The sequence below is a fragment of the Sycon ciliatum genome, chromosome 8, assembly GCF_964019385.1.
Source record: "Sycon ciliatum chromosome 8, ocSycCili1.1, whole genome shotgun sequence".
NCBI lineage: Eukaryota > Metazoa > Porifera > Calcarea > Leucosolenida > Sycettidae > Sycon > Sycon ciliatum.
Genome location: NC_088650.1, coordinates 29,941,213 through 29,965,979, shown reverse-complemented (window position 1 = coordinate 29,965,979; position 24,767 = coordinate 29,941,213). Strand labels below are relative to the sequence as shown.

General features: G+C 48.8%; 3 protein-coding genes across 3 annotated transcripts; 1 reads left to right on the top strand and 2 right to left on the bottom strand.

The window, feature by feature from the left end:
• Positions 1–677: 677 nt before the first annotated feature.
• Positions 678–4,159, bottom strand: LOC135822657 (uncharacterized). Its single transcript, XM_065335468.1, has 3 exons — positions 4,140–4,159; positions 3,175–3,514; positions 678–2,724 (listed from the first exon to the last, which is right to left on the bottom strand). Exons 2-3 carry the CDS (start codon positions 3,510–3,512, stop codon positions 1,305–1,307), a joined length of 1,758 nt encoding a protein of 585 aa, XP_065191540.1. The 5' UTR covers positions 3,513–3,514; positions 4,140–4,159; the 3' UTR covers positions 678–1,304.
• A 6,949-nt stretch (positions 4,160–11,108) lies between these two features.
• LOC135822656 (uncharacterized) lies at positions 11,109–13,764 on the top strand. The gene is made up of 3 exons (XM_065335467.1): positions 11,109–11,718; positions 11,979–12,191; positions 12,472–13,764. The coding sequence occupies exons 1-3, from the start codon at positions 11,237–11,239 to the stop codon at positions 13,700–13,702; spliced, it is 1,926 nt and encodes a 641-aa protein (XP_065191539.1). The 5' UTR covers positions 11,109–11,236; the 3' UTR covers positions 13,703–13,764.
• A 328-nt stretch (positions 13,765–14,092) lies between these two features.
• LOC135822658 (uncharacterized) lies at positions 14,093–20,126 on the bottom strand. Its single transcript, XM_065335469.1, has 3 exons — positions 16,389–20,126; positions 16,023–16,092; positions 14,093–15,678 (listed from the first exon to the last, which is right to left on the bottom strand). Exons 1-3 carry the CDS (start codon positions 16,857–16,859, stop codon positions 14,621–14,623), a joined length of 1,599 nt encoding a protein of 532 aa, XP_065191541.1. The 5' UTR covers positions 16,860–20,126; the 3' UTR covers positions 14,093–14,620.
• Positions 20,127–24,767: the final 4,641 nt, after the last annotated feature.

Genomic DNA, 24,767 nt, shown 5'->3' with positions numbered 1-24,767 from the left:
TGCTCTTGAAATTCGCCATGGGCGTACAGCTTCCAATTTTTGATTTTGTTCTTGTGTCGCGAGTTTTAGCTCCGCGAACGGAAGCTGGTTTCACATTTCTTGTATAGCCATTTAGACGTCCGCGTGCAGGGATCGGCGAAACTTCAGATATTTACATCGATATTTTTCTGATGCTCGAAAAGACGCACATGGCTCAAACCCCCTCCCCCCCCAGCCGCACCAATATCGTCTCTAAAAAAACATCGATATTTACGGACGGTCCCTAATTAGAAATCCCTTTTTTGTGAACAAATACCATCGCATCAGTTCCTGACCTAGGCGTCCTAAACAGGCTAAAGAGGTTTGACTGTACATTAATGTACCTGTCCATTCTCCAAGGCCAGGGTGACGGAATATTGGCCTGTATGAGTGTAAGCTGAGGCACGTCCACAGTGCTGCTAAATGAAATCCAGCATCGCATCGTCACTTGAGTTTGTTTGCACCTTGCACCATTTTTGCAGCTGCATGCCCAGGGCTGCGAGTGACGCGACTGGGTTTCGCCGAGCAGCAGCGTAACATTATGCACCAGCTGACCACGCACCACAGGCATACCGTTACTACGCTTGCTCTCTCAACATGGCTTGAGCACTGCAGCAACCAGCAGCACACCCAAACCAAGACCACCAGCACAGCACTGCTTTAGTATAAAAAAATTCCTTTCAAGATTGAAGGAAATAACATTACCAGCAGTATAGTCCATAGAAGGAAAACAGTGAAGTGAGACCTTGAAGTCGCTTGCCGCTTGTCATCTTGCTGATGCATATAACAGGGCATGGCGTCTTCAGGAGGAACACAACACAAGAGCGAAAAAATGGAGTGAGTTGATATAAAGGCTGCATTGACAAGGTTAGAACTGTTCATATTGCTCTCTGCAGACCATATAAGGAAGCGGATAAAGGCACAGTAATGAGTACTCAGAGAATCAAGAGCTGAAAAGCTTCTGCCTGTCAAAATAAAACTGCTGCAAGGCGTAAGGTTCACCAGAAGAGAGCAATAGAGATTTCGAGGAATAATATAATACGCAGATTAGAACTCAACGATTCTGGAAGGAGTAAGGGGGAGGGGAGTAAAGAGCACTCTGGAGTGCCAAAACTGTGAGCACTGTTGTCGACAATTGACAGCCTTCATCAGCATGTGTCAAGTTTCTCAATGCAGGCGCACAGGCCATGCCCAGCCATGGCAAGGTGTACCTGAGCAAGCAGTACAATCATGCTGTTTGTACGCCTGGTTGTTAACTGTAATGGGACCAAGAGCAAGGAAATAGCTCAGCATTCAGAGTCACTGAGGTCAGTGTGGTCGCCGTCGGCCTGGTTCAATCCCGATATACAGCAGCTGTGTGGATCTTCGTCTTCGTGGTCGTCTTCGTGCGGCACACTGGACTTCGACGCTCCGCTCGTTTGCCCGAGCGAGCTCAGGGAAGTGTTGGAGCCGCCGAGTGAGAACGACGTCACAATGTCGTGACGGCCGGGAGCCGCTGGAGGGGAGTTTGCCGTCATCGGCGGACTGTCCGTTTCCTCTACCATGTCGGGCATGTCGTGATGTAGTGTGGATGCTGAGGAGCAGAGAGTGGCAGAGGAGTTGCTGACCAGGCAGCAGCTGTTGCGTGTGCTGTTCGCGAAGGGCGGCGTGCTGCAGGTCATCTCCTCCTCGCTGTTGTCACCGGCGTGCCGGTGGTACACACTGGGCGTGGTGTAGACTATTTCTGCACAGCCACTGCACAATTGAGCAGCGGTGGATTTCCGCGGCTGGGTGATGCTGCTGGTGCTGCTAGACGAGGAGCTTGTAGGTACATTAGGTGAGAACTTGTCGGTGCTGCTGGGGCTAGCGGCGCAGAGGGTCTTGTCGGAATCACTCGAGTCCGACCTGCTGGCTTCCGGCTTCAGCACTGGCAGAGCCGACTTGCAGGACACTGGCACAATGGTGTTTGTAGAGCTGGGCGATACCGAGAATGCACTTGTAGGTAGATTGGCATGCAGGCGGGCAGCCGAAACACTATGTTGAGAGTGCACTGACATGGTTTCTACTTCGTTGGTGCTCGTCGACAGAGAGCGGTAGGTCTCCGTTGTGGAGCAGTCCTCAGTTGCTCCGACGTCGGACGAGGACAAGTCGAGCGTGTCAAGTGAATGCGAGTGGGCATCCAGAAGCTGAGACTCAAAATGAGTGGACATCCCAGTGCCTGGCTTGTACGAGTTGGAATGCCGTGATCGGGCCCGCGGAGGTCGATGGCTTCTGTGACGCGATGACGTGGATTCAGATCCCGACTCGCCGCCCAATCGGATGCGCTGCGAGGATGCTTTACTGGGAGATCCGGACTTTGAACCCTGCCTGGTGGAAATGACGTCCACCGACGTGCTTCCGAGCAGTGAACCGTTCTTCGGAGAATCCTGTCGATGCCCAGCACTTGCCTGTCCCGCTGCCTGTGTACTTGCACGATCCAGGTCACTTCTGGAGTCAGTATCCGACGACGTCGTCGTTGTTGGGTCTCTCTCCCGCCGCTTTCTCGTTCTTCTCCGCCGCTCCGCCACTGCTGGTTCGGTGACGTAGGAGTTCATCGCCTGGTTGCGTCGCTGCAGCAGGGATGAGTCAGACGGATCCTTCAGCTTGTTTGATTTCAGGGCCTCCTCCTCTAGCATGGCTGTCTTTTCCAGCATCTGCCGGCGCCATGCCAGCGTCCTGTCAAGTTCTCTGCATCAAGACAGCGAGAAAAGGAGAGAAAAGAACAATCATGAGCCAATCATACAGGGTCTTTATGATGGGATATCTCGCCGGCCACTCGTGGTCTTCAGTTGACACCGCTCACGCCATGCTAAACTCCACGTAGTAGCTTATCACCAGGGGGTCTACAAGCAGGAGAACGCCATTCTAGGTCAAAGCTGCTGCAAATGGATGTGAAACGTCCTGGCAAATGCACAGAAAATCCATCAGGTACACGCTACCAACTTGCTTACACTACACCCAGTACCGTAGTCTGCTTTAGGTGTCACTTACAAGTTACATTACGCATTAGGTGCACTCCAAATCTGACATCATAGGGCTACATGGCAGTACATGCACTGCAAAAGCTTACATCATGAGAAAACATGCACTCCAAAAACCTTACATCATAGGCTACATGCACTGCAAACAAAAACTTACATCATGATATCTTCCGCTTTCTCCATCCATATCCGGTGCGTTGCCTCGCCCGATGGACATCTCTGGCCCGTCACGAACATGAAGCACTTGCTCTCGAAGCCATAGCGGCGAATGCAGTTGAGCGGTATCGTTTCCGAATTTATGTGGCTGAACAGAATGAGCGCGTTCTCCGTCACCTCGGCACGTCCTGAGCCGCACTGGACATCGCTGCGTTCATAGCTGGCAAACTTGAAATAGCGGCGGTGGGCGACATCGAACTGAGGGAGATACGGTGCCACGTCCTTGTTTTCTGGTCTCCGGCAAGAGAAGCGTGAGTGTTTCGACACAGCACTTCCCATAACTGCACGGAAGAAAGCAGGACACACAGCCACAGCCACAGGCAATCAGTAACAGCATTAGCGGCAACACCAGGCAATGCCCGTAACATGTCCGCTCACTCTTGCTCGCTGCGTACACTCTCACCGACAAGACAAGGCAACTCTGGTTGAAATATTTGGCAAGTTGCAGATAAACTAAAGTTTCATGATGAAAAGAGGCATGGGCTGCCAAAAAATGCACATTTCATGACTGAGTTATCTTGCCGCTCATTAGCACTAAATCATGTAACTGCTGGAAAGCACCCAATATCGTTAGTAACCACAAAATAAATAATCTACACGTAAAAAGTGCAAGACATAACCACAAACACGCCTTTACACCATAGTTCTCAAGTGGCTGACTAGTTTTCTTGCAGTGTACTTTCGAAGTATTCATCACACTGATACAGGGACAAAACACACTTCATTCAGGAAAAAGTGTGTCCCTGAAGGATGACTAGCCCCAGCGTGACACACACTGCTCAGCAGTGTCCAGCACCAGAGTCACTCCATGCACTTTTGGCGCGGCCCGACCTTTCCTTAAGCGTCTCTGCTAGAGAGCCACCCGCTGCCGCTATGCTTATGCACAGAGTACACAGCCTAACGTACCCTCTGGAAGCTTCTTTGCATCAGCCTCTAGATATCCGGCGACATGGCAGTCTTCCGCATCACGAGAAAGCTTTACAGCTTGGGTAAATCCTACAAAACTGTACACACCAGTTTCTTTTTTAGATGTGGATAGCAAGGCACCCAAGGACAGTTTCTCCCGTACCTAAAAGGTCGTAATGACTAGGAGCATCTCAGAGCACACCAGGAACTAATGTGGGCTGCACTTCCGAAATTCCAGCACACATAAAACAGCTGCAGGAAGCAGAGCACATCTGCCATCACACAGGATGGAAGGCTGTATGCACACAGCTCAGAGTCAGCCAGGATCATTTGCCTAACCTGATCCAGTGACACTCACTGTGTACGGTGTGCATGCACCTGTATGGCTAGGTGACCCAACTCAACTGCAATGGCAGAGCTCACAGGAGAGACCTGACTATTCACAAATCATTTATTTCTACAAGTAAAAAAAGTTCTCCTGCACATTGTTGACACTGTCATGTTGTATAGGCCACAGTACAACAGGCATAACACGCACGGCACGCCACGATATCAACAACCGAAAGGGTCCTGAATAGTTTTCAAGGAATGCAACATCAGCACAAATCTTTCGGGCCTCTCTACCTCACAGACACTCAGCCAGAAATTCCCAATACTTGGCAGCGCTGGGGCATGTGGCCCACGCACAAAGGCAGGCGTGTGGCTGGACTGCACAATCAAAGCACCACCGGCAACCCAACCACATCCAACATCCAACCACATCCCGGAGACGCAGTCAAGCAGAGCACAGCAGCAGCAGCAGCATCACCGGACTTAGCTCCGTGTCCCTTGCACTGACACAAGTAAACTGAGTGCACGTCTGCTAGCAGCCGATCTCAGGCACTCTGATATAGGTTTAATTGACAAGTGGCTCTTCAGCTCGGCAAGTGGGCCACTAGAAGAAGCACTTTCGCCAAGCCAACAGTCTCTTCATCAGGGACATTGCCGACATTAAAGCCCTCTGACACGCCTGGGCAGCACGTCGGTAAGATTTCCACAAAGCATCGTTACACTACCACAGCTTATGCAAGTTAGTTATGGCCAGTATAATCCACAGCAGACAGCAGCCGTGTGCGCTGTGTGCTTGCTAGGCATCTTCTGCATGACACGTGAAAGAGGTGAAAGAGCTGCGGGGAAAACCTCGGCTCTGGGGGCAACCACCACCCCAGTCAACTCTAGATTGCCCTGGCAGACACCAATACAATACCATTCTAATCATCTCTACAATGACCATACTTGTCAGTGATATGCTGCTATCATTGCAGCATCACTGACATGCCACAGAAATCTGCCAAAAAGAAATCATTTTAATTTCTGGTGCTGGGATACGCACAATACTATTCAGCTCCACTAGCAAGCCCTTATGGTCATGGCCCAGACATCCACAGTCCAGACAGCTGCCCTTTAATCCATAGATCCCCATGACACTAACCAGGGCACACACACACACACACACACAAACACACACACACACACACACACACACACAAACACACACACACACACACACACACACACACAAACATTACATTACTAACGTTACACTCATCCCACAGACCCACACTGTACAGCCATTTCACCAGGCTGTAACACACACATGCGCTTACTTTTCTTCATCAGGACCAGAGTTCTGGCCCACTTGCCCTCACCACCCTGCAGTACAATCCCAGCAGACGTACCATACGATCCTTCACACCTCTAAACAAACGTCGAGCCAACATTAACGCTATCCATTCCAATGGTAAACTGAGACGTTGACATGAGGGAAAGAGGTAAAGTGAGATACTGGCAGGAATGCACCAGCATCATATGAAGACGTTGGCCACTATAGCCGAAAGCTCTGCCGCAAAGTGCCTGCAAGGTATGCGCAAGCCCCTCCGGTGTTTGATTTCCAGAAAATGAATTAGAGAATGCCACGCATACATAGTATATTCACATGACTGTAAACCATGCCTGCCTAGGACTAGTAGGAACCCTGGGAGGTGAAATGCACAGGGAGAATGCCTGCCCTGCTTCAATCTACAGTTATACATGTCATCATTACAGTCTGGCCTAGAGTTGTTAGCAATGATATCTGCTTAGGCACTTCAAGTCCGAGAGCATTATCATGTAGCTCTGGTGAGGGGTCCTTGAGGAGGCTGCCGGCCAAGAGGGTCCCAGTCAGAGTGAGAGTCTTATGAACGTGCAACACAACAGGGTGCAGTCAGCCACCCAGTACAGCATAGGGATCCATAGTCATTGCCTTAGCTGAGAGCACAACTCAGACTCCTACAAGGTACTGTCCCAGTTACACACTGAACATGGTTGGATGCCTGGCACTTGAAAACTGGTATCCACGATTCGGCAGGCGCATCGAGAATTGCGTTTCGGCTACTAGGGCCAGCAGTGGAGGTCAGTGGGGTGGCGGCACTGAGCCCTTTCAATCATAACTGCTGCACGCCTCATCAGTGTATGTAACATGTCAGACCGGGGCCGTAAAATAGTGCTGCCGTGGTGCTACACAGGAGCTGGGACACAGGGACGGCTCTCTCATCATTTCCACCACTACAATGCACACGTACTGAAATCAGCAGCTCGGTTTCCGACGCTATACGCACTGCAATCAGCACAGGGCCGAGGAGCATTCGTGTTGCGGGTGATGGTGTGAAGGCAAGCGTGGGCCGGGTGTTGGTCGTTTTGTGGACGGCACTCCACTCGACTGGGACGCCGTACACGATACAGACCCTTCACTGTGCAGGCTGCTTCCGCCCTACAAGTCCCAGTGGTGGATAGCTACAAGATCTACACACAGAGACTAGAATACACAGTGGTGGATAGCTACAAGATCTACACACAGAGACTAGAATACACAGTGGTGGATAGCTACAAGATCTACACACAGAGACTAGAATACACAGTGGTGGATAGCTACATGTAGTGCCGGCACTCTTTTTGTCACCCCTATGCTGAATATGAATTCAGCACTCCACCAAGAAGCTTACTGAGAAGAAAGCCCCCCCCCCCCAACCAGATGTCATTGCCTGGGTGTAATTATGGAGAAGTTCTATCCTACATGTACGCTCCCATAAGGTTTTTTTTTACTGAGGGACGGTTCCGTCATGTACCTTTATGGTCATAGGCAAAGAGAAACATGTTGGTACATTGTACACGTGCAGTCATAATTACAGTCACTGGCACATACACACACACATACATATACACACATACACACCTCCAACTAAGTACCACCCCCCCCCCCCCCCAACACATTATCTAGCTCCACTGCTCACACACATACCGGCGCATAATGATTATTTTACAGCATTACTGAGAAGACCCATCATGTCATGTCACTGCCAGAAGAAGTCCAAATGAGCCACAATACAACACATCCATCTAAGTGACCCATTACATGATTACAGCCATGGAAAATGGATTGAGGAATGTGCAAGACACACCACAGGGAGCTAAAACTTAGTTAGACAGTCCTTGAACTGTTGCTTTTGCTGCTGACAACAGCTACCTGCCTAGCTGGCTGTGATCATACCACAGTGAGTCTATAATGGACTCTTATCAGCACTGCCTCCCAATCTACTGGGATCTCCATCTCCACTGCAGCCGGTCACAGCAGCCCCATGCGCCGTCGTGTGGATCAAACACGTCCCGATTTAGAAACCAGGAATACGCGCGTGAGCTGCGAAAGCGCTCTGCCAGCGGCGTGTGTGGTTGGCGTGTACCTGAATACTACTACCCGCTGCCAAGGCATAGCCAGCATACTACTAGTACATATCGCCTCCTGGTTATCCGCGAGCCGGTACTCAGAGTCGGCCGCAAAGATATCCCGAAAGCACTCCAGATGGCCGCAGAACTATCCAGTCACAAGGCAGGCAGACTAGAGTCCGCAATCACAATAAAATAATATTTAATTGCCAGGGGGTAGGCTAGTGTGTAGATGATATCAGACCCTGACTTGCATGTCAGCATTGGTAACACTAACCTCACCAGCAACAGATACTAATACTTTGATGTTCACATGCAGTTCTAGCTCCCGCGCTGCTTTTGCATGTCAAGGTGTGACCCTTAGAGAAATCATGTAGCAGGATGTGCAGCCAGTGGATATCAATTCGAGCAGCGGAAGTCAAGGAGATAGGAAAAGTTGTTGGGCCCGGCTCAGCACGATGGAGCACGAAGGCGAACAAATCCGCAACAAAGGTTGACAAGCTTAGAACTAGGGAAGAGCCATATCACTGATGTAACCACATCAAAAACTGGCACTGGGGTTTTCCTCCCTCTCTCTCTCCTGAAGAGCACTGTGGCCAATTTGCACAGGCTAAGGAAGCCAGCCTCATTAGGAGCTACTTCAATTATTGGACATCCTGCCACAATGGGGAGCATCTGCCACAGCTACCGGGACAACAGGAATACAAGACCACAGCCTGCAACCTCTTCTACACTGCTGATTCAAACTGACAACAAACCTACTCAAACACACACAGGCACACACACACACAGGCACACATTATACTAGTTTACACAGATCTGGCATCATACTAGTATCATGCTGTGGGGGACAGCATCAACGCCAACAAGGGCACGTGTACATCAAACAACAGATCAAAACCCCCAACACACACACACGCACATTTAACCACCCTGTACAGTACAAGGGAAAGCCTGAGTGAGGGGCAGCCCGGAAAATTCCACTCCTCAAATATGTACATGTATTCTAAGAACTACCAATACTGCAATTGTACATTATAGTGTACTAAACAACCGCACAGTGCAGTACATGTACTGTGGAGTGGGGCGTGGAACATAATTTAATGACATCCAAGAAACTGGTGCCGGAAAAGTCAAACCACACCAACCCTGATAGATGGGCGCAACACCAGGAACTTCACACTCTGCTGCCCAGGCAATTACATGTAATTAGTACCTATTTGTGCAGCAAAAAGGCAACAGGTACACAGGCTTGTGCAGCTACATGTAACAATCATGTCTGGTAGATATGAGTATGATGTAGTTAGCACTTTGCTCATGCAAACAAGACCTAAACATGCCAGCGTGTCCGTGCCTCAGGGCCAGACTGTGGACAGGGGACAGAGTGTAGGGCACACAGCTGTGGGGCTATGACGTGGGGCACGGAGCAAAATACAAGATCTCCTTGCAGTGCCTCTTTATTTCTTCAGTGTTCAGCACAGCCCTTAGGTGTGGGATTTCACCACTCCGGATTTACAGATCCGCACTTTTTCTTCCAAACAAGGAGGACCAATAAGCTACACATAGGTGCTGTAAAGATAGAGAAGAGCTAGAGCGGCAGGAGAGGCCGGTCTCTGGTTACAGTGAGCTACACATACTAGTGATTCAGTAAGGACCATGCTTATCAGTCCCCCTATCCTGTTTCGCCTTTGCCTCCTCTGGCTGGGGACCATGCTCAGGTCCTCTCCTTCACTGCCTTTGTCACCCCTGGCTGGTAATGTTACAGAACAAAATCAGAACGTTTGGCAGCCTTGTGTAGAAGGGACATATCAAGCACCCCGCATAGTCCTGCCACTAGTGCCAATATTCAGGTTGTCCATGCTTCCCCTAGCTGCATCTCATGTTCGGTATTTAAGTGGTCTTTGTAAAAAAAAAGGAGAAGAAAAAAATGTAGGACAGTGCCAAACCAGTAGAAGGTCATAATGTCTCCTTACAGCAGCTATTGACTAACCCAATTACTAGTACAGCTGCCTGGCATGTACATGAAAAACGCTCAGCTCTGTGCACAGGCAGGCACTCATCTCAAGAGAAGTTTTAGATATTTCCACAGTCTTGTCAGTGCAGTAGTCCCCTGCTGCAAATTCCTTTTGGACATGCACTCTCAACCCATTACGTTAGTTGCCCTAAACACCGTACAATACTACAAGCTGTAGGCAGTGCAGGGGATCAGACTTCTACACTGTAGTACAAGGCATATCACAAGACAGTGACAGTGCATCTACGAGTAGTACGTCACACAGCCGCAACCATACAGTCAAGCAACACCATTGGTCCTGATAACACACTTTGAGTCTAAGATCTTTCCCTTGTTAAAATAGCTCACAGACAACGTCACAAAGTCATAAGCACTTCGGAGCCTAATAAATATTTCAATTGCTAATCTAAAGTTGTTGCAAATGACTGGGGCCACATCTCAAACCAATAATGGCAAACGTGTAACAACTCAATAAATTACCCTGGGGGCAAAAAAAGCGCATCAAGTGGAAATGATCGTAAAAAGTGATATTTGTTGTCCCACTCATTACATGCAGTGCACACACAGAATGCTGCTACATGTACTGTGAAGTACTGATACTAGTACTGAAAATGCTGGTGATCTTCTCTCAGTGGATGCTAGACAATCCTGTGGTTTGATACGGCAGATACGCTTTTGCATATTGGCTTTGACCCGTTCTTGATTTTACAATAACAAACAATCTCCCCGAGTAATCTGACAGCAATTACAACCATTAAGGCTATTATGGTCTTGTTGAGGCTGTTCAAACTTGAGCGTAAAGACCTCCCCTTGACAAATTATCGCGAACATGTTCACCTCTTCAGGCAATCTCTGCAACGTTCTCAACGGTTGGGAGCAAAACGTGCAGCAAAAGGAGTAAACGTGCACACTGCCACGGAGGCTGCTGTGGGGACGGGCGCACAGAGTCTAGAAATAGACATCACAGGACTTGTAGATCTTGTATACATACTTACACTGTGCGCTGGGGTGCCCCTTGACAACTGGAAGACTGGTATGGTTTTAGGTTTCATTTATTTTCACTAGAATGATGTGATGTGATGCAGCTTTGAGAGCACACTGTGGACAGGCGTGTATTTACCTCCATTTTGCTAGGTGCGATTTAACATTTAACGTTTCTCTGCATTATTTCTTACTACTCTAGATATCCAAGCATGCGTATCTGCTTTCTCCTCTGCCTATAGACCCCTTTCCGGATAGAACACAGTGCGCGTTGCATGGCAACGGGTGACGCGCAAAAATGTTTGGTGGGCAAGAAGTTCAGCCCAAACTGCAGTGAAAGTAATTTTTCAACCAGGAAGCAACAATGTCTGCTGTCATCCCTGACTCTGCTGCCGCTGAGCAGCCACCACCCTTGCCTCAGCCACTGGCTGTCCTTGCTGAACAACTTTCAAAAGGGTCCGAAGCCAGCGATGCCGATTTTGTTGGGGTTCAGACTTCTCTTGCGACGCTGAAGGTGGCCGAACTGAAGGAAATTGCCAAATTTCTGGATGTTCGGTTGACTGGAGCAACAAAGAAGGCTGACATCGTGGAGCGCTTGGTGTCGATGTCCAAGATTGGTTTGGCTGGTGCTGCTGATGCGTCGTCCTCTGGTGCTTCCGTTGGACTGCAGTATATAACTCAAGACGTTCGGGGCACTTTGTCTTCGTTGCCTCGTTTCAACGAGGTGCAAGACTGGTGCAAGGAGTTTCGTGCTGCTGTGGTGCGGTTCCACTTCATGGATTTATTGACGTACTTGGTCTATGGACGAGACAAGACGTTTGATATGGAGAGCATGAAGGCATTTAGGTGAGTAATGAACATGGGCGGTGTGGGTACGTTGTGATAGTAGGCAGTTTGAATTCGTAATCTCTCAAGACAAAGTCAGTGTCACTGTGTGTCAAGTTTTGTTGAAAGACCTACTGTAACTGAGGTCAGCTAGCATTTTCGAATCAGTTGCCATCAATGTCTAATCAGTGAAGGAATTCAGCTAGGGAACCCCTGAATTGCACATCCCTAATATTGTCTCTTTTCTCCAAATGTGTCTTTGGAAATTTTGTTGGCAACAGGTCTTTGAAGGCGTACCAATTTTTTGCCGATGGCTTTGTGAAGAATGTGTGGAGCAAGCAATATCCTGCATCTGGGGAGAACGGTGTGGCAATCTCCTATCTCCGTGCTTACGTCCACCATTCCTTGTCGTGTGATACACCGCTCACCGTGTATGTGTCGTTGAACACTGAGACTGGTGAAGTCTACGCTGCGCAATGCAGCTGTATTGCCGGGTAAGTGTTTTCACAGAAACGCACTACGAGTTGGTGTGTTTTCTTCAGTCCAAATGTGACAGTTGACCTGCGGCACTGATAAATCCTATTATAACTCTTCCTCCTTACCTGTGCTGTGATAGTTCCTTTGTAGTGACATGTATTTTGCAGATGATTGTTATAATAACTTCTTTGTTCAACAAGTTTGTGATGTGATGAGTTCTGACAGCTCTATCTGACGTTGGCATATATTTGTTGTCTCCCGTGCATGGTGTGCGTGTGCGGTTGTTGTTTATGTTAGGCTGGGAGAGGCGTGCAATCATGTTGCTGCCCTACTCTTCTTCATTGAATCCGCTGCAAAAAGGAATCTAGTGGAGCTACCCGTGGAGTTGTCTAAAACGTCACAACCTATGCGCTGGAATCAGCCTCCAAAGAAGCATGTCGATCCTCAGCCACTCGCCAATATGGAGTTTGTGAAAGCTTGCCATGGCATGACTGATGATGAAGTGGAGAGGAAGCAGCTGCGAGCGGAGTTTGATCCCCGTGCACCGTCACACCGCCAAGTCACATCTGCTGACGCACTCACCTTGCAGGAGGCATTAGCAGCGGGAAAGGCATCAGCCAAGAACTGTGGGTTCTTCCATTTCTGGGAAGTCGAAGACCAGTCATCAGGACTTGCTGCTACTCCAGTTAGCCAACCCAAGGACCTTTCGCCATTGGTCCTGTTCCATTCTGACAGGCTTCCAGGTGGAACGAGTGAAGATGCCCTTGGTCGATATACCGGACCACTGTCCAAGTACGGTGTATCCCAAAAGGAAGTGGAAGACTTCACCAAAGGCCAGACAGACAACTCGTGGTGGTTCGACCTACGTCATGGGCGCCTAACTAGCTCACGATTTGGTGACATCGTTCGCTCTCGAGCCCAGGAGCCAGTCTCGCTGCTGGCCGGTATCATGGGATACACCACCATTTCCGCTTTGCCACCTGCCATGCGATGGGGAGTGGAGAATGAGCCCAGGGCGAGGGACATGTACCTCAGTGTGGCACTCGAAGATGGAAAGAACATCACCGTAAGAGAGTGTGGTCTTAGCCTCCATCGTGACTACCACTTCATTGGTGCGAGTTCTGATGGAATCGTTGTGGAGGAGCTTGAGAGCGGCGTGGTGGAGCGTGGCTGCCTGGAAATAAAATGCCCCTTCTCCATCCAGGGCACATCTATTGTTAACCTCACGCCAACTCGGATCGCCCAGCAATTCCCTGGCAAGTCATTCTTGGAATGCCACGCGGACGGGTCAGCCCACTTATGCAAGAATCACAAGTACTATGACCAGGTGATTGGTGAGATGGCGGTCATGGATGTGAAGTGGTGTGACTTTGTGGTGTTCACATGTGCTGGCGTGCTTGTAGAGCGTATCATGTTCGATGACGCTCATTGGCAAACCATGCTCATGAAGTTAACATCCTTCTACGAGCAGTTTGTTATCCCAGAGCTGTGCTCTCACAAGCTGTACCTTTCAAAGTACAAGTCATGAATGACAAGAAAAAATATTTTTGTGTTTATATTCTGTACATAGGGATTTCAATCTATTTTGCTTCGCTAGATTTTTGGAACTTTGTACAGCAATGCCCCATCTTCTGCGAGGGATATGCTCGGAACCTTCTCATGTTCCCAGCATTGAAACTTAATTCTGTACATAGCGGTTCCGATCAATTTTTCTGTTATTGTGCGGAATTCTATGGATGACATCGCACACATCCTTGTACCTGTCTGTCATTATAAATATTGGCTGGATATTATGCTACTTCTGGTAGCCCGTACCAACTTGCTTCGGTGACAATCGCGGTGACAGTGCACTCTTTATCACATCCCAACCCCACAAATAACATGCACCCAGCCAGTGACCTGGCAGCATTTGGTATGTTCATATTCACAAGCTTTGGGAATTACACAAAATAGTATTTTGAACCAGAGACCTTTGCTTGATCGTGGCATACGCCACCATTTCCACTTTGCCGCCTGCCATGCGGTGGGGAGTGGAGACAATGCACTCTTTATCACATCACAACCCCACAAACAACACGCACGCAGCCAGTGACCTAGCAGCAGTTGGTACGTTCATATTCACAAGCTATGGCACTTCCAGAAAATATTACTTCGAACCAGAGACCTTTACATGACCGGAGCACTGTGCTTCCGCCGCGCCATGTAGCCGTACTTTGTATTTACATTACATGTGAAGATAGCGTGCGAATCCAGCTCCGATATGTTCAGAAAAATGATTCTAACTGTGCACCTCCCTTCCGGCTCCAGTAATAAGACGAATCGTCTGTTGGAGAAACCGAAGTAAAATAAGAGTGGTTATTATTATTATTATAGTGTGCTGAAAAATAGACCATAATAAAGAGAACAAAAGAAGATAGAACTTGAATATAGTGATTCACATGTCTCTTCAATTTACTAGCGGGGCGTCGAAGTTTGTGAGGAAGAAGCACACTTTCACGATGTGAGACGACAGACTCGACATGCTCACAGGGAACACAGTGTTGAGGACACGGTAGCAACGTGCACGTCCGATAGCCCGTTCGACATGGATACGCAGCTCTGCAATGCGGCGGGTCTTCTCGATCTTCTGGGCGCTCATCTGGCTATCAGCACCGAGCTTTGGCGGGATGTTCAGTTTCACTCCATGGAGAGCAAGAGGCACCTCGATGTCAAAGCCCTTGTCAGCCATGACACTGTCACCCTTCTCCAGAAGCTGCAACAGACCGCTCTGCTCTGTGATGACCTTGTCACTGACTCGGCCACCCCAAACATCCGACACAAAAGTCACAAGACCAGCAGGTGAAACACCTACAAGAATCTTCATGGTGTTCCGGCTCTTGTAGCTGGAGTAAGTGATCGACTGGTTCAGGAGAGAAGTTGGGCGCTCCATCTGGATCTCCAAACAGTCAATGATAATCCTCGTCTGCGGAAACTTGGACTTAAAGCACGGTGGCATGAACTTGTCCACAAGTTGTCTGGACGGGAACGGGAAGAGGAGAGACAGCTCACGGGACAGAAACAGAATCCACGTGGAGTACATCCTGCTGAACGTGGAGTCAGGCATTTGCATCAGGGCTGCCACAAACCCGCCACACATACCATGGCGCAACCGGACAAGCGTCGCAAAGAACTGGTTGGCAATGGACAAGTCCTTGGTCATCCGAGGGCCAGGCTTGTTGTCCTTGGGGTCACTGGTGGAATCACCGCGCCAGGCAGTGAGCTTTGCGGCCTTCTCCTGCACATGACCTAAGACGGCATGGAACACGGAGCGGTTCGGCAGACCAGTGAGGAAGCGACACTTCTCATCAGACTCGTCAATCCAGTGCACACCAAACTGTGCCTTCGAAAGCCCAGTCTCTAGTTCCCCGCAACGCCGCTTTAGCCGTTCAACTTCCGCCCTCAACTTCTTGCATTCCTCTTCCAAACGATCAGTGTCCGAGGTGTAGGGTTCATCAGGTCCACATGCTGTAGAACATGGAAGAGAAAGATAACACAAATCACGTCACAATTGACCAGGGACAAGTGAGATCACAGTACCGGCACATAACATCTAACCCTCCAAATGGGAGTGATGCAATGGAGAAGATTAGGTACGTTTCGTCCATGACGTCCAGGTGCAATTCAAAGAACAGGGATCAGAAACAATCTACCGATATTACACAAGGTCAGGACATCTTAGAAACGTACAATAATTATTGAACCAATATGGGACCCGCAGCATTTTCACTCACTACTGTACACATGCGACAAGAGTTGAAACCAATCACAGATATGACACTACTTGAAGGCCAAGACAGCAGACACCTTACCTGTAGACACCTTGATAGGAGCAATAGTTGGCACTTCAAGATTCAGAAGACTGGACATCCCGGTTGAGTTCTGAGCAACAAACAAGTAGACATACACCTACACTTTATGATTCTCGAAAAAATAATTTAATTCTTCCAGACACCATCATCTAGAAAGAGAAATTTCAAAATGCATCTGAAGAATAACGTCTTTCTGGCCTGGCCAATGGAGTGTGCATGGCCTTTCCAAGAAGGGGACCTTCCAGCATCGTACAACATCGATGCATCAGGGGCACAAGCTGATTGCAACGTATGAAATTCATAACGTACAAACAACTAAATTTTGAATTACTCAACGTACAGAATCAGTCAGAAGTTTTTTCTTACCTTGAAAATAGGAGAGGACAGTTGAAGTTTGGCGAAGTACGAGTGGTCATGAGAAACACCATGTCGTTGGCTTGCCTTCCTTGCCTCTTCTTTCTGCTTCAGCCTTGCAGCATCAGCCAATTTCTTTTTCCTCAGCTCAGTAAACTTCTCACGTCGGACAGAACGATCGATTTTTGACGTAGCTGTTTCAGGGTTCGCGGAGTCATAACCGAGCTTCAAGGACGGCACATAGTCAGGATGGGACTCGTCATCCTTTGCTTCCTTTGCATTCGGATTGCCAAGAACAAAATGCTTCTTGCAGACTCGCTCGTCAGTGTCTGGTGTCCAGGGCGATCCATCAGCTTCTTTACGGCGAATTGCAGCAATCCAGAGTCCCCTGCGCTTGGGATTTGTTGGAAATCGGTGGAAACCACCTCCACAGCCACGCGTATACCTATTCGTGCATCCTATGACGGCACAGGTCTGCACCATGGCTGAAACTAAAAGGAAAGGACGACAAAATAGATCCAACCAACTAAAAAGACAAAGTAACTAATTAGTAGAGTGGTTCTTCTTGCCCACCAAAGTTTGAATTTCTCGGTAACCATAGAGATTCGCGGCGATCCGGAAAGGGGTCTATACAGCCAGACTCTCTTGCATGAACCATCTGCAACCACACAATGCTGCCATAGGTGACAGTACTATAGAGACTGGCTGGCCAACGCACTATGATGAACTTAGGATGTGTGATCACACAAATCAGGATAACTGTGTGAGTGTGAAGAGACAACAACATGCTTTTCACAACTCTCCAAGTCTCATGCATCCCACAATCCCCCCACTGGAGCATTTTTGCCTTGTACATATATCGAACAACGTCAGTGTGGTGTCAAAGCGGTGTATTACCCTCTCGACTGGCCACATATCAAAGGAATCTTTTCCAAAAGAGAATCCACAGTGAGTGCTTTCCTTCACCACAATAATCCACCCAATGCACAGCAGCTAGAAGAGGCATACTGCTCACAGAGCCGTGTTGCCATGTTTGGCAGCATGAAGTGAAACTGTCATAATGGTCAGCAGGATACAGGTAAACTGCATCAAGATAACATTGAGTGGCAATGGCACGAGTAATACAATTATAATGTAATGCATGCATACAACACAAAGTATTTAGGCGGCACAGAGCCTATGCAACAATACATACCATGGTCAGTAGCCCCTTCCCAGTGAAGTGCATACATGTACATCCCCTAAGCATGGTCCACATAGTACATGTTACATGCACACCCAGTGGTATCATTGATCCACCAGCTCTTTCCAGGATAATGTAGCTAATATGAAAGTTACACTGCTGACAGCTCAGATATCTCTGCTCCTACAACTGGTGCTGGTGCTCCAAGTCTAAGTCACTGAACATTGAGAGAGCTGGAGTGATAGTGGTGGAACTGCTTGAAGCAACATGCAGCTTGGGCCGCACTGGTCATATGTGCGTGATGGCAGGATACCCACCATGACATGGCCCATTGCACACTACTGATAGAGCACATCCACTGATCATGCCACACAACTCTGCCCCTAAACCTACACACAGTGCCCAGTACAGGTCATGCTAGCAAGCAGTACAGCAGTGCCTTGGCACATGCAGTGGCCTGCATTCAACAACACACCCACAACATGCCTATCACAACCAATCAGACAAACCCCTGCTAGACCCAACCATGGCATATCTAGTTGCCAGGATGGCCAATGCAGTAAAAACACATCTCCATGTCGCACAAACGCTACATGTACGATGTGGCTTATGCTGATAGCCTTCAACACAGGCAACATACTCAGCCACACAAACCCTCTTCATACTACAATAGTGTTAGAAACTGTAGATAACAGACTGTACATAGTGTACAAATTAGTACAAAAACATAGGTCTATACTATAGTGGTGTTGCACTATGGCGGGTGGTTGTAGTACTGATGGTGGGTGGTTGTAGTACTGATGGTGTGTGGTTGTAGTACTGATGGCGGGTGGTTGTAGTACTGATGATGGGTAGTGATAGAATCGTACTAATACATTCTTAGAGTGCAGTGCAGAGTGGCCTGGGTCATTGCAATGGCCAAGTCTTTCAAAACTGTATCTCAGGTATCCATACTGACTGCTTTTTTATCCTTCCTTTTTAATTTTTCCTTGCACACACACACACACACACACACACACACACACACACACACACACGCACACACACACACACACACACACACACACACACACACGCACGAACACACACACAAAACAGTACTACATTTAAAAGGTGAAAGCAATCATCCCACTGCCATCACCATCCACCAGTACATATCATCCAGCATTCCATTCGACCATCTATCAACACCATTATAATAATTATTTCTGTAACGTGCACCTCCTGTTACTGAACATTCACAACTCTGAACTCTGACACATAGGTAACCTTGAAACACACAGAACAAGTTCACTTCCCAACTACTCTAGCACAAGTTTTCTGATGGACACTTTGACAGCAGGGTGCAGAAATTGAAGTGCATACAAAAGTGTTAACAAGAGAAACGGCGTGCTCTGCATCACAGAACTGGCCAATCTTGTATACCCTATCCAGGAGAAACATGGTTTCCCTACAAACACACACACACACACATACACACAAAAGCGGGCGTGCATTTCCCATTTCTCTCCCTGTCCACACTGGCCATGCCTAGTAGGCTGCAAAGTAACTTTGGCTCGACAGGTGTTGCACGCTCCAATTCCAAGGGCAATGCAGCTTCACTGACACTTGAATTCTACTTATGTAGACACGCATAGTGGCCGCAACCATTTCAACAATCAACAAGACACGCCAATATTCATCATTGTGCGGGCCTGGCCTCTGGTGGAAGGCCGGTAAAAATTCGATAGTGCTTTGGCCATGGCTCGGCCGCTGGGTAACGGCAATGAGCTGTGGGCTACAGACGTTGTATGTACCTCGTACAGTTAACTCAAATCACTGGATGGATGACTGGTATTAGTGTGTGTGCTAGCACTCAACAAACCATGGCCATTGGAACACAATACAGCACAACAGAAAGTTACATGTCTGAACTGTAGGTCGAGGCAGGTAATACTACTAGCTGCCAACGCTATATCTAAAAATCAGAGCATGCGCCGGGCAGATAGCCGAAGGAGAGCGCGACTAGGAAAGGCATGATTGCTGAGTGCGTGTGGGTGCTAACAGGACCAGTACTTGAACTGTGGCCGTCTGAACAGTGTTAGTGGTGAGCCTCAAGTCCCAGTGATGGACAACTAACGTGTTGCTGTTTCTCTCAGCTACAATCAGCTGACTGAAGTCACTAGGTGTAGCTGACCAGGAGGGCGCCTTGATGGTGTTTCCTGGTCTGATTTGGCTGGTAAACGTTTCCCACGTAATCATTGCTCTGAACCTTACAGTAACATGTCTGTATCATGTATGGACCCTGCATGATGACCACATGATCCAGCCTAGCACCTCCAGCTGGCTGGCCAGGGCTAGCAGTTCACTGGAACGTTATGTGTATGTACTATGTAGCACCACAACATTGTAAGTCTGTTGGCAGTCATCACCGTAACAAATCTATACATCAACCACCACAAGGCACACTAAAATACCAGTACAAGCACAAGGAATGAGCGCACGCATGCCAGCATGCCTACATCCGCATGCACGGCCTGCGCCGTCCAACCAAGACCAGCAAGCCACCAGGGCATAGCCCCCCCCCCCCCCCCCCCCACCACCCGTCACAGCTACTGGGACACCATTCTCGGTTTTCAGCTCAGAATGCCCATGTACTACAAGTACACACCCCAGGCACATGACACACTGCTGCACAAACCACAGTTTCCCATGTGATGCCTTACAATGCCGGCAACAGAAGATTTGTGGTCAATTTAACACACCACTATCAAGGGTCCTCAGTATGGAGGAGAGTGTGCATGCATCATCATTTGGGCCTTGGTAGTACAGGCGGGCTTGGGCCAACTGGTGTTGTGCCACACGTGGCCACCCTGTGTATGTCTCTTGTGCGCAAAGAGGCTAAGGTCCCATGCTTGCCTAAGCACCACTCATCCACAAACATTGTTAGCACTGTGTGCGAAATTTATAATTACAAGCCTCCACTGTTGTCTACATTACTCCCTTGCTGACCATGGTTGTTACTGGTCGAATGTGGCTGCTTTGTAATGATGCGCCCCAGCAATAAATCTAGTGGCAACGGTGATTAGTACAGGCAAAACACTTGCATGCTGCCACCGCTCGCACGTTTTTTCCATGATTGTTCTCTCTTTCTCAGCCTTGCAGACAGCAATTAGATGCTGCATAGACTATTTAGTGACACACTGGCTTTGGTGTGCAGGAAATTAGCTCGCATCAGTACATGGCATGGACGCGTACCTCCACGTTTTCACTGGGAGGTGTGATCGCCAAACGCAGTTTTCGAGCCAGTCTTTGCCCCATCACGGCGCCGTGGGCTGTCCAAAAGCAAGGAATGCTTGCAGAAACTTGACCACAGACACCAGACCCCCACAAGTACTCTGCTCGACACGAGACAACAAGACCTGCGGTCAAGATCGCTCCAGCAATAACCGACTGCAGCGTGTGTGTCAGGCAGCGCAACCAACACTACAACAGCCATCAATGGCTGATCTGGGCTATATCTGGATTGCAACCTACTCCCCAATCGGCAAGGAGGTGACAGTTTTTTCGAAGCTTCGGTAGCAATGCATTTGGAGTAGTCAGGAAGAGCTGTCCGTTTCTGTAAGGGGGAACTATTTCGTTCTCTGAAAACACAACTTTATCCTACGCATGTCGTGCAGTTCGGCCGTACCCACATTGCCCGCACAGAGTACTGAGAGAGAGGAAAATAGCAGGCTGGCCAGGAGCATGCAGTTCGCCGTACCACGCAACCGCACACAGCGGACGGTGCGTGGAAAGGAAAGACAAACAAGCGCACGCAATCATGCAGCGCCACCACAGATAGTTCTCAGATCGACACGATACAATGCTGGGACTGAGTACTGTCGACTGTCGTGTTGGTCCACGACAAACTCGACGTGAAGTCTGAAGGCACGAGGAGTTTGGAGTGGGCTAACCAAATTTAATTTTCCGCATTCGGCAAGCCTTGTGCAGAAGGAAATCTCCTCAGTGCAAAGTACGCCGAAGTAACAGTTAGTTGTACTAAAAGTACCGTTGCGTAATCTGCAACAACTGCATCGCGGATAAGTCCAAGCTCCTCAGTTCTTTCACCATCCCGACACATGGCCATTTGACATTCACGGACAGGGAATTTTCACGATACATACAGACACACTGATACATGGAGGAATTTCTGGTCACCTCCTGTCAACGTGCCTCAGACTATCTTCATTCAGCGTTTTACTACGACCCATGTGCCAACAAGCTCCCATCCCACATCCCACTCCGACTCCCAGTAGGATAGTACGTGAACGCGCATACATCACAAAGACCAGCGCAGCGTAAACGACGGACCATCATGATCAATCGAGAAACGTGCAGGACTGCGGACCAACAGCAAGGTGCGCGCATACGCGCGCTCTGACAGCGTCGTCTGGCGCTGCAGAAGGTCCCTAGAGGTTAGACTGGGCCTCTCTTACTCATTGAAATGACTACACACTGCACTGCACATGCAGTACTCGCTTGTACTTGTAGTACTCTCCGAACGAGACTTTGCACTGTCACGACACTAGTCGGAGTCATACATGAATCACAGAGAAAGCAACACGGAACGAACTGAGGCACAAGGAAAGACGGATCGTCACCGTCCTAAATGGCTGAACATCTTGAACAAAGATACAACTCTATCAGGGCCTGGTCGCCAGGAAGAAGGCTAACACACGGAAACATCACGGACACATCCCTATGTCGCTAGTTTCCACAACGAAACTACCATTACAATACAAGAAACACCGAGGCCAAGAAAAAAATTCCTAGGTTCTCGTGGTCGAAATAAAAATAGTACAACAAATTTCACTTACTTGGCCGGGTCTAGGCACCATCAGCAGCTCACCCCCAATCCTCGCGTTGCACACCGTGCAGCCAAGCCTTCTCCTGCCACCGACATGCAGGTAAGTTGAGGTTCGTTGTTCCAGAACCCAGAAACACTACAGACCACCAGCAGCAGCGCTATCACTGCCTGGCAGTACACTACCAGCAACAGTCGCAGTTCCGACGCACAGTCAACACCGCACTCTGCGCAGTGCCGTGCAAGGCTTTGTTTTTGAAACCTATACTGCTACAGCGTTCGGCAGCAGGACGTACAGAGCAGTGCCATGGAAGTCGGAGAGCAACAGCTGCACTCGACGATAGACGCAGTACTACTAGTAGTGAACCGTGAGTTGGCCACTCCACACTCCACTTGAAAAGTTACAGCATTCAGGTAATGATGCCGTACAGCACCAGCCCAGCCCAGCGCACTGGTTTTCCACATCCGACACTCAGCTGGTCTGCGGGACACAACATAAACGGTGGCGAGCTTCAGCTAGACAAACCAACTCGATAACCATGATAACAGTAAACCCACCTCAGCGTGCACATGTACGGAGCGGGCAGCACAAAGAGACGCTTGGACGTAGAGTGGATGCCGCGTCTTTCAAAATCTCTCGTGAAACAGACGGCTAGACGGGTACTGCACTGCACTGGTGGTACTCACCGAGTCACTGACGCTGAGTCTGTATACATGTAGCCATTGTAGGTATGAATCTACGTGCATAATGCGCATGGCGGGTGGAAAAACTTTCCGCAGTCAAGTGATGGGATGATTCATGTACATACGTAGTCTAGTCGTCGACACGTCCTTCGTAGCTACGACGCTACGTAGATCTACGTACACTGCAGAGTCAGTAGCTTGCACGAGGCCTTGACCGTTTTGGCGCATAGCATGCACGTAGACTGGCCTCGTACTCGTAGTCGTAGTCTACTCACACACTGCAGTGTCTGCACTGACTGACTGTGAGTGTGACACAGCATGGCTTCAGAATCAGAGGCAGAACAGTGTGCATGGATTGGCATCGATCATACACTGACAGTTGCCAGTTCAAGATCACAGGAGACTGCTGACTGGACTACAAATACAATCATGTAGAACTGGTCGACTCGACTCAAGATCCTCACGCCAGTCACGGAAAGCTATGGCATGCAGGGCCGGCTGCGACGATCCACGCCGAGATAGGACTGATACGAGTAGATCTACTGTAGTATACGTATGGCCATGTACGGCTTTCGGTAGTCTGTAGTCTGAACAAAAGTCAACGAAGACCGCAGGATGTAACTAGTCGTTTGTAGCAACCCTCACGCTAGCAGAAATTCACTGTGGCTTGAATCCCGAGCCGCATGCCGATTCAGCGATACGCGGTTCTAGCGGGTCGAACACCCACGCTTTAGTTGTTCTCTCTTGCGCTAGCAGAACACAAAGGCTTGGGGTGCTAAAAACCGTATAGCACTCAGCAGGACTTGACTTGGCGAGCGGTCACACCTGTAACGAGCGAGCCGTCGAAATGGACGTAACGTCGTTCCGTATAGCTGTCGACCAAGACACCCGGTTGGTGCAAAACTATCCCGCTCTTGACCACCACTGCATGCAGCGTCGTAAAGCTTCTAACTTCATTATTGAATGTTCTAGTCGAGATGCAGGGTGCATGTGTTGGAAGTGAGAAGTGCTAAGTCGGTTAGAAATTGCAGCGAACGTCGTGCTCATCAAGTTAGTTAGTCCAGTCTCCAACTTTCTGACAATGGTGTTGGCGTGCTGGCCCATCACATACAAGCTGCAGAAAACGTCTGCTTCAAGTTCAAGTCGTTGCTGTCCGAGACGATCATACTCTACCGTAGTCTAGATATTTTCTTTCCGTACTGTGCACAGCCAAGAGTTACTTGTAGTTGAGCGATCGCTGGGGTGACTATAACCATGATAACGCTCAGCAGACCAATTGTCAAAATTAATAATATTGTAGTACAGCAAATTATTTAGTATTACTGGGTAGCTAGCGTGCAATCTACATGTAGCTAGCAAGTCAGGGGTGTGAAAATCTCTCTATTTCTTCCGTAGTAGTAAGTAGATCTACTAGTTACATGCGCTGCGGCATGCGCATGGCAGTTACCATGTTACTTGAAGTCTTTCGCTATAACGTGTCTACTGACACTGAGTACTGAGTACTGAGATTGTTTCCAGAAATAATGTACAGTGTACAGTAGGTCTACAAGCAAGTAATTATTATTGTTGGTGCCTTTGGAAAGCCGCCGAAATGCTAAATTTTACTTCACAGAAGACAGTTCCTGTGACTGTCGACTGTCCAGTGGAAGGTTTCATTGCCATTGGTAAGTTGCCATTGGTAAGCTGTTGGAAGTAGAGT

Excerpts from the sequence above, each read along its gene's own strand:
- LOC135822657 (XM_065335468.1), bottom strand. The coding sequence starts at position 3,512 with ATGGGAAGTGCTGTGTCGAAACACTCACGCTTCTCTTGCCGGAGACCA. Across the intron at positions 2,725-3,174 it reads AAAGCGGAAGATATCATGAT|AGAACTTGACAGGACGCTGG; the intron begins GTAAGTTTTTGT and ends GTCTTGATGCAG.
- LOC135822656 (XM_065335467.1), top strand. The coding sequence starts at position 11,237 with ATGTCTGCTGTCATCCCTGACTCTGCTGCCGCTGAGCAGCCACCACCC. Across the intron at positions 11,719-11,978 it reads GAGAGCATGAAGGCATTTAG|GTCTTTGAAGGCGTACCAAT; the intron begins GTGAGTAATGAA and ends TGTTGGCAACAG. Across the intron at positions 12,192-12,471 it reads CAATGCAGCTGTATTGCCGG|GCTGGGAGAGGCGTGCAATC; the intron begins GTAAGTGTTTTC and ends TGTTTATGTTAG.
- LOC135822658 (XM_065335469.1), bottom strand. The coding sequence starts at position 16,859 with ATGGTGCAGACCTGTGCCGTCATAGGATGCACGAATAGGTATACGCGT. Across the intron at positions 16,093-16,388 it reads TGTCCTCTCCTATTTTCAAG|AACTCAACCGGGATGTCCAG; the intron begins GTAAGAAAAAAC and ends TTTGTTGCTCAG. Across the intron at positions 15,679-16,022 it reads TCCTATCAAGGTGTCTACAG|CATGTGGACCTGATGAACCC; the intron begins GTAAGGTGTCTG and ends CATGTTCTACAG.